At 34.6% G+C, this 17500-nt stretch overlaps 1 protein-coding gene and 1 long non-coding RNA gene across 3 annotated transcripts in view; one reads left to right on the forward strand and one right to left on the reverse strand.

Moving 5' to 3' along the window:
* Window positions 1-3090: 3090 nt before the first annotated feature.
* Window positions 3091-6007, reverse strand: LOC137036396 (uncharacterized). Its single transcript, XR_010897177.1, has 4 exons — window positions 5876-6007; window positions 5671-5747; window positions 4930-4999; window positions 3091-3243 (listed from the first exon to the last, which is right to left on the reverse strand). It is a non-coding gene; the product is annotated as an uncharacterized lncRNA (long non-coding RNA).
* Window positions 6008-8768: 2761 nt separating this feature from the next.
* lnpa (limb and neural patterns a) overlaps window positions 8769-17500 on the forward strand; it is an 18478-nt gene continuing 9746 nt past the window's right edge. The window contains exons 1-6 of one of the 2 annotated variants that reach the window (XM_067410405.1): window positions 8824-8842; window positions 9403-9491; window positions 11556-11645; window positions 11925-11966; window positions 15397-15584; window positions 15719-15777. In XM_067410405.1, the coding sequence (XP_067266506.1) occupies window positions 11619-11645; window positions 11925-11966; window positions 15397-15584; window positions 15719-15777 (316 nt within the window). In that variant the 5' untranslated portion in view covers window positions 8824-8842; window positions 9403-9491; window positions 11556-11618. Of the gene's footprint in view, window positions 8843-9402; window positions 9492-11555; window positions 11646-11924; window positions 11967-15396; window positions 15585-15718; window positions 15778-17500 lie in introns of both variants that reach the window. The other variant, XM_067410404.1, reaches the window with a different exon arrangement.

The raw sequence follows: 17500 nt of genomic DNA on the forward strand, positions 1-17500 counted from the left end.
TCACAACGTTAATGTCACCTGACACATTCTGGAACGGATCTGAATTCGTCTGATGATGTGCAGAAAACGCTCACGCCTATTGCTTTCCTTTTCCCGTTTAAATCTGGCAGGCAGTTGCAAGTTGCAAACACAGTTGGTTACTGTTAATGCATAGTATATCAGCACCATTTATTTATTCTGTATTACTTGAATTAAACATAAAGTTAACCCATTGTCAATTTCATTTCAACAGACTTGGGTATAAACGCCTGATAAATATACTAGGCCTATCTACTGACGAGAGTCATTACAGCAAGGTACAGGGCGAAATTATACTTTTTTTATCGCAAAAATAACTGAGGATTGCTTTTAATAATTTTCAATGGGGAGTTCTTGAGAGCAACTTGATCATGCAGCGATAAGGTAGCGCGCAATCCTCGCATTAGGCGCGCGCTACTGAAGATTGAATGGCTGCGAATCATTAGCCTACCTGAAATGACATAACACTTCGCAGATTAATCTGATTCCTAAGAAATAATAATTTTATAAATAAATAATATTATTGTACCCCACACTGACACCTCGTCATATTAAACGCTAGTGATATTGTTGCACTGCAATGTTCTTGACAGCTGTTACTCTACGAGAAGCAGCTTTGCGCACTAATTCATGAGCAGTCTGTCAGTCTCGCCGTTAGTTTCCATCTTACTGAAACAGAGAATCCAGCCTCTTGCTTCAAATGAGTCCCACTGACAGTGGTCAATGATATGTATGTAAATACTCACACATCTCTCACCAATATTTACAATATATGATCCGTTTTACAGATTTCTGGAGGAGGAGGTCGTTTTGCTTGAAAGTAAAATGGCCAAATGCTTTATGTATCACAATTTTAGTCAATATTCACACTGAAAACAAACAGACCCCTTATAAGAGCTAATATTGATATTGAATCTGAGATGTCTGAAAAAGCTCTAATTGGTCTCACCACATAAATGAAGGCTTTACAAAGTGTATTTGCTTGAGTAAAACTACAACAAACTGTATGTTTGAACTCAGTAATAAGCAATAGAAATGGCAGAGAATTTCAATGAACTTCTGGGTTTTAACAAAAGGACTAATGTTGTGTGTGTGTGTGTGTGTGTGTGTGTGTGTGTGTGTGTGTGGGTGGGGGGCAGTGTTTTAAACCCTACATTATGCACAATGTCTCCACAAAGATGGCAAAATTCTTGAAATCCTTGTCCTTGGGGACAGTTTTGGTCCATTATTAGGAAAACAGCTTATAAATCATACACTCTAAAAAAATGCTGGGTTAAAAACAAGCCAATTTGGGTTGAAAATGGGCAAACCAAGCAATTGGGTTTTATTTTAACCCAGCGGTTGGGTTAAATGTTTGCCCAACGTGCTGGGCAGTTTTATTTAACTCAACTATTGTTTAAAAAATACTGTATTGCTAGCTTAAAATGAACCCAAAACATGTTGGAAATTAACATATGTTAAATAAATGAACATTTATTAATAAGTTTAATGAATAATAATTAAACATTTATTAAATTGCTCATTAAAACCTTTCACCTTTTGATTATTATTGTTCCCTCTAGTAATTATGTGTCTGATTTTTAATTTCCAACATATTTTGGGTTCATTTTAAGTCAGCAATATAGTAATTTTTAAACAACAGTTGAGTTAAATAAAACTACCCAGGTTGGGCAAACATTTAACCCAACCACTGGGTTAAAACAACCCAATTGCTGGGTTTGTCCATTTTCAACCCAACTTGTGTTGTTTTTAACCCAGCATTTTTTTTTCTTTTTGAGTGTATGATGATGTTTTTTGAAAATGTAAAAATGCAGAAATTTTTCTGCATGGGTAGAGTTATGGTTAGGGGGAGAAAATAGTTTTTACAGTATAAAAATCATTATGTCTATGTAAAGTCCCCATAAAACATGGAAACCCAACGTGTGGAAAATACACTGTTAAAAATTGTCCTGTTAAAAAACAGTAAGTAACTGGCAGCACGGTTGCCAGCAAGTTACTGTTAAATTAACAGTGTCTTGCTGTTGTTGAAATTTACAGTTTGTTACTGTTTTTGTAAATACAGCATAAAGCTGTTATTTTCTACATTAACAGTAAATTACTGTCAAAAGTATTAACAGTTAATTAATGTTTATTTGCACTTTTTAACTGTAAGCTACAAATGTTATTATATTGAGAAATGGACTGCTAAGAAAAAAAGGTGTAACTATTTTTCTAGATATTTCTTTGATTTTATTAATTACCCCTTAGACGTCTTGTTTTAAAACCATAATACAATGTACAAATATATCCTTTGAAACATTACAAATTTAACACAATGCAGAGTAACTTCAAAATGTGCTTTATTAAAACTTTGAAAAACTTGAAAAATAAAGCCACTTTAAATCACAAAATATTCTCAAAATTACTTACCCCCATGCCGTTCCACACCCGTAAGACCTTCATTCATCTTCAGAACACAAATTAAGATATTTTAGTTGAAATCCAATGACTTAAAGAGGTCTACGGTTATCATTGAAATCCGATGGCTCCGTGAGGCCTTCATAGGGAGCAATGACATTTCCTCTCTCAAGATGAGTACAGTGGTTCAATATTAATATTATAAAGCGATGAGAAATTTTTGGTGCGGCAAAAAAACAAAATAACGACTTATTTAGTGATGGTCAATTTCAAAACAATGCTTCAGGAAGCATCAGATCATTGTGAATCTGTGTGTCGAATCTGCAGTTCGGAGTGCCAAAGTCATGTGATTTCAGCCATTTGTCGGGTTTGAACTGCGATCTGATTCATGATTCGATAGACTGATTCATAATGCGTTCCGATGCTTCATGAAGCAGTGTTTTGAAATCGGTCATCACTAAATAAGTCATTATTTTTGTTTTTGCGCCCCACCAAAATATTCTTGTCGGTTTATAATATTAATATTGAACTGATTTCGATGTGTTTTTAGTACATTATGGATCTAGACAGAGAAAGTGTTATTACTCCCTACGTAGGCCTCAAGGAGCCATTGGATTTGAACTAAAATACCCTAATTTGTGTTCTGAAGATTAATGAAGGTCTTACTGGTGTGAAACGACATGAGTGTAAGTAATAAATGACAAAATTTTCATTTTTGGGTGAACTAACGCTTTAAGTCCATTAGCTTCTTAAGTAGACTGGCAACCCGAGTGTGATAAGTCTTGTCCACCCTTGGTGCCTTTTTCAGGATTTATTCCAATGAAGTGTCTGAAAAACAAATGCATACATTCAGAATTAGTGTGGGTAAAAGTTTACATAACGAGAATGTGAATAGAAATTAAGGTAACACTTTACAATACGGGTAATATGCATTAATTCATGCTTAACTAATGCACAAATAATCAAGTTAATGTATGACTTATGAAGAACTAAACCATTAATTAATGATTACTGCATCAGCAACTAATAAAGTTTCTATATGTTTAATAGATTAAGTAATCATTATATTGTTATTAGTTAAATGTGTCATAATATATTAATTCCCTAATAGCATATTATATTAACTAATAATGTAAATGAACGTGTTAATTACCACAATCGGTCAAAGCCATGCATTTCAACTTCCAGTTGTCTGCTTTAAATAATCTTTAGCTAATGATTTACAAAGGTATCTTGTTAAGACTTTACTTGTTGAGGCACATGACTATTAACTAATTCAAAATTAATTCAAAACCCATAACCACAATGACATATTACTTAAACGGTAAGTTCACCCAAAAATGAAAATTCTGTCATTAATTACTCACCCTCATGTCGTTTCACACCCGTAAGACCTTTGTTGATCTTCGGAGCATAAATTAAGATATTTTAGTTGAAATCCGATGGCTCCGTGAGGCCTTCATAGGGAGCAATGACATTTCCTCTCTCAAGATCCATTAATGTACTAAAAACATATTTAAATCAGTTCATGTGAGTACAGTGGTTCAATATTAATATTATAAAGCGATGAGAAATTTTTGGTGCGGCAAAAAAACAAAATAACGACTTATTTAGTGATGGTCAATTTCAAAACACTGCTTCATGAAGCATCAGATCTTTGTGAATCTGTGTGTCAAGATCCATTAATGTACTAAAAACATATTTAAATCAGTTCATGTGAGTACAGTGGTTCAATATTAATATTATAAAGTGACAAGAATATTTTTTGTGCGCCAAAAAAACAAAATAACGACTTATATAGTGATGACCGATTTCAAAACACTGCTTCAGGAAGCATCGGAGCATAAATGAATCAGTGTGCGGAATCATGGTTTGGATCGTGTGTCAAACCGCCAAACTGCTGAAATCACGTGACTTTGGTTCTCTGAACTGCAGATTCGACACTTTGATTCATTTATGATTTTGAAATCAGCCATCACTGAATAAGTCGTTATTTTGTTTTTTTGGCGCACCAAAAATATTCTCGTCACTTTATAATATTAAAATTGAACCACTGTACTCACATGAACTGATTTAGATGTGTTTTTAGTACATTAATGGATCTCGAGAGAGGAAATGTCATTGCTCCCTATGAAGGCCTCATGGAGCCATCGGATTTCAACTAAAATATCTTAATTTGTGTTCCGAAGATGAACGAAGGTCTTACAGGTGTCAAATGGCATGAGGGTAAGTAATAACTGAAAGAATTTTCATTTTTGGGTGAACTAACCCTTTAACAATTAGTCATGTGCCTCAAGTAAAGTCATAACATAACAAATATTAATAAAAGTCTTGAGGGCTTGGAATGACATGAGTGTGGGTAAAAGATGGCAGCATATTTATTTTGTGTGTGAACTGTCCCTTTCAGTGTTGTACAAAAGCATTTACCATGTTTGCTGAAATACAAAAGAAAAAAAAGAAGAAAAAAACACCCCTAGAGGCTTATGTAATAAAATAGACTAGTTCTATACATACCAAGGAGTATCAGTCGAGGAGTTGCAGGTTGTTCAAGTGTCCTTTCTACATCAGCTGCAGTGGAAGAGGCCTAAGACACAGTTACAATGATGAGGACAGACTCAATACACTAACAATAATGCCTGTAATGTATGCATTTAATTTTTAAATTAGGAAAGAGCATGTCTATTTCAGTTGTTAGGACAATAATACCATGATAGAACATAAACAACAACAGCGAGTCAAATTGGACAGTCTTTGGGCACGAAAATCTCAACAACAACAAAGTCTCCACTGAAATAAAATGTCATTTAGCCTACTGTACTGGGCAAAGTAACATTACAATACAAACCATCAACATAATAACTTACTGAGTAGTAACGCGCAACTTATTCTATCAAGCTAACCTTGGTCGAAGTAATCCAAAATACACCCAACGCTAAAGAAGCAAAACAGGAACAAAAGAAGAACTCCCCTCATAATACAGTTATGTACAAATTAGAACAAGCTTACCCAAATTTGCAAGCACAACGTTATCGAAATCAAAGTTTTGTCTAATATAAACTAAATGTAGGCTATATTATCCAATAAATGAAAAGATCTTAAGCTAAAATTAGCAAACGAGATGACGACAATTTCAGCGCGTTAGAAATAACTTACATCGATATTACTTTGTTGCTATGATGTTAAAGGCTTACTTTGCAGAAGAGTTTATAGTCTATCATATTTGAAAACTTGTATAGGTATACATAGTGAACTCACCTCGTACTCGGGAAATATATGAATCCGAAATTCAGCTCCACTCTGTGACGCAGTTTGCACGGTTGGCAGGTTTGGCACTGAAATGGACGTATAAAACAGTTACAAGCTCAGCATCCACAATTATTACAGTTATTTGCACAGTTATTTGCAATTGCAAACGTGTAGCCTATCTTGTGTAAAAGGAGCAAGGCAAAGGTGCACTCACCGGTTAAATCACAGTGTAAAGACGGATAAAAATCCAGATGTGTTCGCTGCAGTTTTCAGTTCCAAAAATACTGTTAAGTACTGTTTTCTTTCCTTTGTGGAATAAATACGGTAAAATGCTGTTAAAATTTGTGTATGTCATTTCACCAACCGTAAAAAAACAGTAATGCGCTGCTTTTTAATATAACAGGATTATACTGTTAAAATTTTGCCGTAAATTAACAGCAATTTTTAACAGTGTAGAAAACAATATACAAAACAAAACAAATACTTTTTTCTTCTTCTTCTGCGGAATACAATAGAAAGTATTTTTTTTTTTATTTTTGGTAGGTAAAGAGTTTTGATTACAACTGACTTGAATTGTATGAAGTCACAGATTTGACTTGTGTGGTCACCAACCAACACTGAAAAAATGTTTACTCCTGTCTGCCTTTTGAGAAGGCTACTATCAGGATGAATTTTCCTTTTTTCCGTACATACATTTTGGTCCAGTGACATAGAAACATATTTCTGAACTAGTTATAATAACTTATGGGAGATGTATATTGCTGTACAGCTTCGCTCAGGGATTGTTACTCTATGATGAAGTGGACACTGATGCAATCACACTGTGTTGTGAGAGTTATGCATTTATAAATACTGTTGCTGTCCGTGGTGCTGATCTTCACTGCTCCAGCTGAGGCAGTGTGGTCGTTCTGACACTCAGAATTCATGCTGAATGCCTCATCCTTTCTCCATTAGATTCCAAAGACACAACACCAACCATATGAAGCACTGACAGTTTTCTCACAAAACATTTGCTATTCTTTTTAACAATCTTGCAATGGTCTTTTAATGCACAACTAATGGTAATATCTACCGATTTGTTTTTTATTAAAATTTCAGTTCAGTTTACAAACTGAATATACACTCTAAAAAATGCTGGGTTAAAAACAACCCAAGTTGGGTTGAAAATGGACAAACGGACAGCTGTTGGGTTGTTTGGGTTAAATGTTTGCCCATCCTGCTGGGTTTTTTAAAACTTAAAATGAACCCAACATTTTATGGAAATTAACATTTCTTAACAAGTTTAATGAATAATTAAAAAATGAACATTTATTATATCGCTTATTAATAAATGTTCACCTTTTGATTATTATTGTTGCCTCTAGTAATTATGTGTCTGATTTTTAATTTCCAACCTATTTTGGGTTCATTTTAAGTCAGACATAGTAATTTTTAATTAATAGTTGTGTTAAATAAAACTAGCCAGGTTGGGCAAAGATTTAACCCAACCACTGGGTTACAACAACACAATTGCTGGGTTTGTCCATTTTCAACCCAACTTGGGTTGTTTTTAACCCAGCCTTTTTTTAGAATGTAGCTTTTGAGATATTACAGGCCGCATTAATTTAACAGATTATTTTAATTGAATTAAATACAAATACTGCAGGGCTAAATCAATGACAAAAACTAACAGATAATGTAATGTTTTCTTTCTGTTATATATATCATTCAAAAGCACAAAACAAAATTAAGATTAACCAATAATCCCATATTATTACTATTATTATTCAGTGTTAAAATAGTGCTCATTCTAATTCTGGTTTAGTATGGCAAACACATACATTTCTGTTGTTCTACGCAGCTGCCAATTAATTAATTTTATTCTAGTTAAAAATATTATTTAACATCAGTGAATCAACCAAAAAAAAAAAAATAAATAAATAAATAATAATAATAATAATAATTTGGTTACACTAACAAAACTAAATTTAAAGGCCAGTTTTCTTATAGCCTAACACTTTCTTACTGTATCAATTGCAGGTCACTTTTACAGTGTAGCTACTGAACAAAAATGAAGCCTAAATCTAAAAATGTGCTATATTAACTAACATTATCTAAATGAATTCACATTCAACCTCACTGCACCTGAATGGGCCATAGGCTTCATCTAAGGGTTAGGTCATGTTGAAATAGCTTGTTAATATGCTCGTGCTCTGCTCCTCTACAATGATGTCAGATTTTGTACTCGTCATGCTATACTGCACCTGAACTACGACCACCATCACTATTACATACTCATATTAAAGTGATTTTACTGATGTGGTGTTTGAAATTGCAATGAATGGAACTGACAGGTTTTTAATAATATTTATGCTATCATATGCTTAGGCCTACTTCATTTGCACTAGGATATGATTCACCATGCAGACCTTTCAAGTTCTATTTTTTCTAAGCCTGCTATAAAAATAAGCCTTAAAAAGTAGAGACTTTCTGAACAGTTCTGTGACCATTTTCGTTCTGTGAACCCATAAACATGCCAGTTTATGTAGCCTAGTACTAATCGCTGTAGGGCAGAAAGCCTGCAGTAGAATATCAATAAGTATTAGCAACATGTGCTCTCATTTCATTCACCCTTAATAGCATAAAATCACCAGCCAACCATGCACCATGTGTTCCTTCTTTTAGTTTTTTTTGCACTTGTTACTGAATAGACATTGTTTATTGATATTTGCGAATTGATTATAAAATCATTTTAATATCTTGATTTTCAATAAATTAGCATTTTAGTTGTTGGATTTTTGCAAGTTGAATGCAACATTTCTATAAACAAAACAGCTTTTAATTCATTTTTAACACTATTTATTGTTTACAAATACAATTACAGCAGGTTTTTCACGTGCGTAAATGTCATTATTTCGTATTTTGTATTATTATTTCAATCAAAATACAGAATATAAGTAAAACATATTTATTTTTTGCAATAAATTCTTTGTTTTCGTAGTGTCGTGAACTCTCCGGAAGCACGGCGTCAAGTGCATTCCATTTTCCCGCGCTTTGAGAGAGCGAAAGTGCTTGATCACGTGACAGAGCGCTGAAGGAGAGGAAGTCCGTGCCGCGTGGGGTTGTGGGAACAGTTTGATGACGTCTACTGTTGAAGTAGAGGAATAATAACGCAGGTCTCCACTGGATTTCGTGTTCACGGGTAAGGCATCCTAAAGTCTGTTTTGTTTTGCTAGTTTTCGGCGTGGTTATGCACATACAAGCTGCTTAACAGTGCGTGCATGAAGAGAACACAACATGTCGTCTGATCATGTCCGCTGTATCAGCGAGTTAGTCTTAAAGTGACTCTTCTTTCATAAAGTATTCCTGCTGTTCTAGTTTTAATGAAGCATCATCAGTCGGAGAGTTTATTGTTTGATAACACATTTAAAGCGCAATGTTTCAGATAACAGCATGAAATTAGTAACTTACGACGTTTTTGTTTAGCATTGTTTCAAGTATAATGTGAGAGTCTATTTTAAAGGGTACATTTAAAGCATCCCAATCGACTTGACTTTTCCTGAAATATAAAACTTGATTTGCTTTTCGAGTTTAAAACGCATTACTCTGAATGGAGTTATAATAAAGTGACTTTTATATAGGTTTTAAGTACTATATCCACTCTGATTCATACACTCCTCACTCTGAGTCTGTGCGACTGAAGGCCCTTCCCTCTCGAGGACTGTCAAGTTTAAAATAGAGGAGTGTCTTGTTACTTTCCAGAGCCTCCAGATTTTGTGTGAGCTGTGGTGATATCTGATATCACTGAGCATCTAACCCTGCTTGTGCGAGATACAGTGGGTTCATAACGTGTGAGTTCATTTAAGACACAATTCCTGAAAGTCATTGGATCAGAAAAGAATCTCAATGGTATTGAGATTTAAAAAAATAAAGTTTGGTTTTAAAATGACAAATCAAAAGATATTTTGTTAAACTAAGACCGTATTCTCTTCCTATTGTTGATAGTTAATGTGATTGTCAACACCTGTGTTACTCTGACAGGATCTCGAGGAGAACTGACTTCAAAACATGCATTAAAATTCAAATGGATCAGAAGAGTGAAGTTGGTTCTGAGAAAAACTCATGTAGCATTTGTTTAAAGCAAAATTCATACATTTGTTCACCCATAAATTAAAATTCTGTCATTTACTCACCCTCGACGTGTTGTTCCCAACCCGTAAGACTTTCATTCATTCATCTTCGGAACACAAATGATCTTTTTAATGAAATCTGAGAGATTTTTGCTCCTTCATTGACCGTCTACACAATTACCATTTTGACGCTTTAAAAAAATTCATAAAGACAACGTAAAACTAAGTGATATGAATTGAGCGGTTTAGTCCAAATTTGATGAAAAACTCGATTGCTTTATATGATCAACAGATTTAGTTTAGGCTATTATTCAAATATAAACATTCATCAGTACACAAATGTTGTGGTAAACGATGGAAGCTCAAGCATGTTTTCTTGATGTGCAAGAAACAATGAGGTTCATTCTCGTGTTACGCATCACGTTTGAGCTTCCGCAAGAACCAATGAGGTTCATTCTCGTGTTACGCATCACGTTTGAGCTTCCGCAAGAACCAATGAGGTTCATTCTCGTGTTACGCATCACGTTTGAGCTTCCGCAAGAACCAATGAGGTTCATTCTCGTGTTACGCATCACGTTTGAGCTTCCGCAAGAACCAATGAGATTCATTCTCGTGTTACGCAGCACGTTTGAGCTTCCGCAAGAACCAATGAGGTTCATTCTCGTGTTACGCAGTACGTTTGATCTTCAGCAGGAACCAATGAGGTTCATTCTCGTGTTACGCATCACGTTTGAGCTTCCGCAAGAACCAATGAGATTCATTCTCGTGTTACGCAGCACGTTTGAGCTTCCGCAAGAACCAATGAGGTTCATTCTCGTGTTACGCAGTACGTTTGAGCTTCAGCAAGAACCAGTGAGGTTCATTCTCGTGTTACGCATCACGTTTGAGCTTCCGCAAGAACCAATGAGGTTCATTCTCGTGTTACGCATCACGTTTGAGCTTCCGCAAGAACCAATGAGGTTCATTCTCGTGTTACGCATCACGTTTGATCTTCAGCAGGAACCAATGAGGTTCATTATCATCTTACTCAGCATGTTTGAAGATCCGCAAGAACCAATTAGGTTCATTCACGTGTTACGCAGCACGTTTGAGCTTCCACAAGAACCAATGAGGTTCATTCTCGTGTTATGCATCACGTTTGATCTTCAGCAGGAACCAATGAGGTTCATTATCATCTTACTCAGCATGTTTGAAGATCCGCAAGAACCAATTAGGTTCATTCACGTGTTACGCAGCACATTTGAGCTTCAGCAAGAACCAATGAGGTTCACTCTCGTGTTACGCAGCACTTTTGACCTTTCGCAAGAACCAATGAGGTTTGTTCTTGCGTGTCAAGCAGGTTCAGTTGAGCTTCTGTTTGTGCGCTGATCAGTGTTATTTGAATAAAAGCCTAAATTTAATCTGTAAAGCGATTTGTGTCTCTTCAGAAAATGTTGACTAAACCACTCAATTTTATGATCTCCATATGAATTCTTTGAAGCATCAAAGTGTTTATTTGCATAGGGACAGAAAACTCTGATTTCATTAAAAAGATCTTCATTTGTGTTCCAAAGATGAACAAAGGTCTTTCCGGTTTGGAACAACATGAGGGTGAATAAATGACAGCATTTTAATTTTTGGGTAAACTGACCCTTTTAGTGTCCAGATATTTGTAGATGAAAGCCTTCTGAGTCTTTATAATCTGTTTTCTAACCCTCATATCAAGTGTAAAACATCTGTCATGATCTTGTTTGTAACTTAAATATTGTTATTGCTGAAAGAAGCGGTTTCCTTTATTATGAACAGGTGTCCAGCTTTGGCGTGGAGTAACAAGAGTAACAGCTAAGTGAGAAGGACTGCCCTCACAAGATGGGCGCTGTGGTATCTCGGTGGAGGGTAAATGTGCTTCAGTCACTCAAACTTGAAGGATGTTGCCTGCTATTTGGTTTTAATGTGGCTTAATAAAAGGCACACAGATATATGGTGTGCTACTGCTGGTGTCTCTCTTGAATGTTACAATGTGTCTCTAATATGTGTAGGTTAAGAGTGTATTAAGTTAATATTGCATACAAAGGTAAATAAGAATCTAAATATAGAAACGTTTGTACCTCCTACCAATTTTCATCTAGGCCAAGCTTTCTTTACTGTTGCTTACTCTCGTGTGTCCTTTCTCAGGCCAAGCCATCCACTGTAGAGGTCTTGGAGGGTCTTGATAAGGTATAAACCTGCATGAGTCTTTTAACCATTTTCTGCCATCCCTCATTCGGTGTTGTACTTTTCTGACATTGAAGTCCTTGTGCAATTAAACCACAGAATTGTGATAGTCTTTTCTTCCCTATATTGTGACGTATATCAGAGTGAAATGGCTTTTCAAACAACAACAACAAATGTAGGGTGTGGTTTAATTTTGTTCATGGGGAAATAATTGGATGGTTGTGGTTTGCTATTGGTGGATCTCATGTGAGTGAGATCCACTTGCTGCAAGAGGGAGGGGAAGTTATTTTGATTTAAAATTGAGGCACATGAATTAAAAAAAAAATAAAAAGATGTGCACTGATAATAAATACTGCAATATTCCATTAAAAAATTAAGAATTGTTCTTTTTTTTTTTTTTTTCATGGTGATTTCAAACCGGTGTTATTACGGTGACTGCAGGTATTTTTTCCCTCAGTCGTGGTTTATAGAATAACACCATGTTACAGACAGACACAAATTTCTGCAACAGTACAGACACTGTGTGTATTTTAGGATGGGGGTTATGCAGTACTGCCTCACTGAGAGAGGTCTGTTCGGTTGGCATTTCTTAGGGCTTGGCTGAGTTTTATATGATTGACTTTATTTGTACATTTACTGTTTAGAAGCCAAAGACATGTGATTTGTCCTAAACAAGTTTGACCCGATTTGTATCACGAAATCTGTGCACAGTTAAATCAATTTTGCGGCTTTTGATTGGATCCTGTCTCTCAGGTTCTACTTTGGTTTTTAGGTCATGAGGTTTTGACAAGTTTTCCTTCTGCAGGACATAAAGTTTGTAGTAATTAGGTGATCTTAGGCTGTTATTTGACCTGATCCTGCTAAAAATATACCCTCAAAGCCCTGGCTGGAACTCAGTACTTCACCTCATCACCTTCTAATAAAACAATGCATTACATATACAATTGTAAGTGACAAAAACAAAACAATTAAAGCATTAATGGCAAGTATTTGTTTGACAATTAATCGTCAGCACAAAATTCATGATCATGATGGGTCTACACAGTTATATTAATTACTAATTTTTGAATGAAATGTTTTTAAACTTTTGACTTGGTATTCAGTAAAGCAGGGTTTCTGCAGGTATGTTTACATGACAGCAATGTACTAAAAATGGAAACTTTTTTCACGTACAAATGACAACATTGTCAAAATGATTCCCGTTCACTTGTAGCCACGAAAATGACTAAAAACACTGTATTCATACTAGGCCAGTAGTTGACACAGTCACTTTGTAAAGAAACACTACGCGGCTGACTGAACACGTAATAAGCAGATGATAGGAAAAGTAATCGTGGCATCACCATTCTTGATATTTCCTCTGTTGTAAGTACTTTTGGATTCAGTCGTCCAGTTCAGACCATCAGCGGAATGATGGCATGTTTTCACGAATTTGTGTTTTTGTAGTTTACACAAAGACGATAACGTGTTTTTTTTTTTCCAAAACCCCACTTTTTCAGGCCCCCAAATAATCTTTGTTGTGTAAACGAATAGCCAAAACGCATAAAAAGCTCTGTTTTTAGTAGGGCTGCAACGATTAATCTCAATTAATCGTTTGCAAAATAAAAGTCTGTGTTTACGTAATATATATATATATATATGTGTGTTCTGTGCATAATAATAATAATAATAATAATAATAATAATAATAATAATAATAATAATTATGTATATATAAATACACATACAGGTATAAAGTTTATAAATAAATATATATATATATAATTTTACATATAAACATAAATATTTAATATATAAATATAAGATTTTTCTTAAATATATACATGAATGTGTGTGTATTTATTTATATATATATATATATATATATATATATATATATATATATATATATATACATACATACATAATTATTACACAGAACATTTACGTAAACACACTTTTACTTTGCAAACGATTAATTGCTGCAGCCCTAGTTTTTAGTTGAAAACAGTGTAATGTAAATGGGCCCCAAAGTCTTAATTCACCCTTACACAAATTGAGGCCTGTAAAATGTCTTAAATCAGAGCAGAATGTCTTAAATTCATAAAGTCATGGCATTAAATGTTGCATGCATTGCAAAAAATGAATGTCTTCCTCTGTATTTTTGTCTTGTTTTCCAGTACAGATATCTTAACCTCCTTAAATCAAGATACATTTGAGATGCAAATGTAAACTGAAGTCTGTGAATGTCATGTCACACATACACAACGCACAGAAAGACGCGCACCAAAATCAAGTTCTCTGTCACGCTTGAACGAACAATAATGCCGAAAATATCCATTTTTGTAGAGGATCCTCATAAGAGCAGCCTTGATTGAGTTAAATAAAGTCTTAAATGAAAAGTAAAGAGTTGTGAGAAAGTGGGAAGTGTGTGAGATCTGTGTCATGTGCAGTAGCGGCAGCTCTTAAAGTGACAGCAACCAAAGTCACTGAAGATAATGAAAGAACAAATGTAACAGAGAAAATTACTCGCTGCTCTTGACTAAAGATTTTTTTCCTTTCTGTTAGACGGGTATGGGCACAGGTAGCCTAAATATGACATGTATTATGAGTTTATGTGAGGATTGTTCTAAGTTCACTTAAAGTAAGTTATATTTTTGAAGCCTAATGTTAAAAAAAAATGATATAGCTTTCAATAACACTGTAATGTTGAATGGCTATAATTCATGTTTAAAATTGAGGAAAAAATTAATTTCATCGGGACATCAGTAGCTGTAGGCTATTAGTATCAGTGATACTGGCCTTCATTCATAAAGAGATGCCATTTAACAAGAATTTAAAATATACTGTCTTCACGTTGTTTCTTTATGTTGTTTTTAATTTGGAGATTAACTGTGAAATTATTACATTATAAAATATATTAAAAACGTATAAAAGTTTTTAATTGCGATTAATCGCGATTATTCACAGAAAAAAATGTGTGATTAATAGTTATTTTTTTAATCGATTGACAGCACTAGTAATTTTGTATCTCCAGTAAATGCATCTTGATTTAAGAGTCATTATACAGTTGCACTGGAAAACAAGTCAGAAATACTGAGGAAGAACAACACTTCTGTGCAATGTGATCAGAAGGTACAGTAAAATGTATTTCTATAATCTAGTGCTTGGGAGCAGAGCGATTCAAGCTACTATTTTTGTAAAATGAATCAAAAAGTAATGGATTTCTATTGTATGTTGCATTGTCAAACTCTGAAGTGTTGCTAATACAATTCATTGTGTTTCTTCTTTATTAATTTTAATTAATTTTCTTAAATTTCCCTTTATAAAACCTGCAGTAATCTTGCTTTACTAGGAAAACACAATTGTACTTAAATATGAATGATACTCCAAATGTGAGTAGTATTTGCCATTTGAAAGAGACTATTTACATGTTTCTAAATGATCTCTCTCAGGATATCCAGGCCCTTGAGGAATACAGAGAGAAGAACCAGAAGCAGAGGAAGCTATGGGTTTACAGACTGCTGTTGTACTCAGCCCTGCTCTACATGATAGCCTGTACAGTCGTCTACGTCTGGTACATCCCAGAGCAGATGATAGGAAAAGTAATAGTGGCGTCACCGTTCTTGATATTTCCTCTGTTGTAAGTACTTTGGGATCAGTCGTCGAGTTCACTCCATCAGTGGAATGATAGTAAATTCTGTTCATTTGGTTTTGATTCAAAGTGTACATTTTCTAATGATGATGACATAAATGAGTTGCTTTTCCTTCCTGCAGAGTTTGGCTCCTGAGGAAACTGCTGATTGTTTTATACAACAAGCGAACGGAGAGAAACAGTAAGAATTTCCCTGTCAAAATCTGGATTCGAACCTGATTTCATATTTGATCTCTTTATGAGGTCAGTCTGTAATGATGACACAGAAGTATTAAGGCCCATTCACACACGAACGATAACTATAACGATAACTATATTGGCGTCTACACCAGCAGATGATATCGTTCTGTTTATTCTGCACATGCTGCAGTTTTGATATCTGTTGCTTTAAACTTTTAGGGGCAGTTTCCCGGACAGGGTTTAAATTAAGCCAGGATAGGCCTTAATTGCAGAATAGTTAATCGTGGTTTAAAAAATGGCTTTCTGAAACAGATTAAGTACAGATTACTAAAACCTGGACTATGGAGTCCTGAATTAAAATAAACTAGATTAATTTAAATCCAACTGTGCTAATCTGAATTAGCATGAGAGAGTTTGCCTGTAAAACATGGAATGAACCAAGAAAAGCTTAAAATTGCATGGAACTGAGAAGCAAATCCAAGGAAAACAATGGCATCAAAAAAAGACTCCAATATAAAAAACTTAACTAAACAAGAGACATTTATTTTAATGCAAGCAAAATACATCAGCTGAAAAAAAAATTAAAATTTTTGTAATGAAATCCTTTTAAATAGATGAATAATATAATATAATATAATATAATATAATATAATATAATATAATATAATATAATATAATATAATATAATATAATATAATATAATATAATATAATATAATTAATATAATATAATGTATTTAAAAAAAAAAAAAAAACTATTCTTGTTAGCAGGTCCTCAACCCAAGCACAAGCTCTACACTTCACCACAATGGTAATCACCAAAAAAAAAAAAAAACATTTACATAACAGAACATTAAACAGTAATAAGTCTCTCCATATTCTCATCTTTCTAAAAAAAAAAAATGCATAAAATAACACTTTCAACATTTACTCTCCCAATTCAGCCCGGTGCAAAGCATGATGGGAAGTGAAAGTCCTGTTTGATTGGTTACTTGACCAAAACATGTTATTTCAAAATGAAAACATCGAGTCCTAGTAACCATTTCAAGTCAATTTAACATGATGCAATCACATTTGAACCAGAAACAGATTGTTTAAATGAAGTGAACAGCACAAAAAATAAATAAATAAACAAACAGTGTATATCAATTTCGATATATATTCAAGTAATACATGAGTCTTCTTTGAAACACAACGCTAATCTGAAGTTAAACCTGCCTCGTGGTAGGTTTAATTTAAGCCTCAGTTTAGTCCTGGAGTAGCTCTAGTCTTCCTCCAGGAAATCAGCTTATTAAACTCTGGACTAGACTAAGTCTAGGACTATGGCTGCATTCACACGGGGCGCCGGCGTTAACGCTTCTTGTTTACTTTGAATGGGTGACGTCATGCGTTGCCGAACTGAATTGTGGGTTCCGTCGCGTCGCTTCACTCGCGTTGCAAGCGGCAGAAGTTGAAGATTTCTCAACTTTTCAAGCGCCAACGCAGGCGTCATCCAATCAGATCACCCTATGCAAATACCCTAGAGCAGTCGCAGCCAACTGCGTTCGTGCAACACCGGAAAGTAATGTGATTGGCTGTAATCACTATAACGGTTGCATCAGCACAAGCTTCAGACACGCCCTCCATCAAGCGTTGACGCTGACGCCCCGTGTGAATGCAGCGTATTTTAAACCATGACAGAGAAAGCAAATTTCTGTTATTCTGGTTTAAATGCCCATTTTATTC

The sequence above is a fragment of the Chanodichthys erythropterus genome, chromosome 14 (genome assembly GCF_024489055.1).
Source record: "Chanodichthys erythropterus isolate Z2021 chromosome 14, ASM2448905v1, whole genome shotgun sequence".
Lineage (NCBI taxonomy): Eukaryota > Metazoa > Chordata > Actinopteri > Cypriniformes > Xenocyprididae > Chanodichthys > Chanodichthys erythropterus.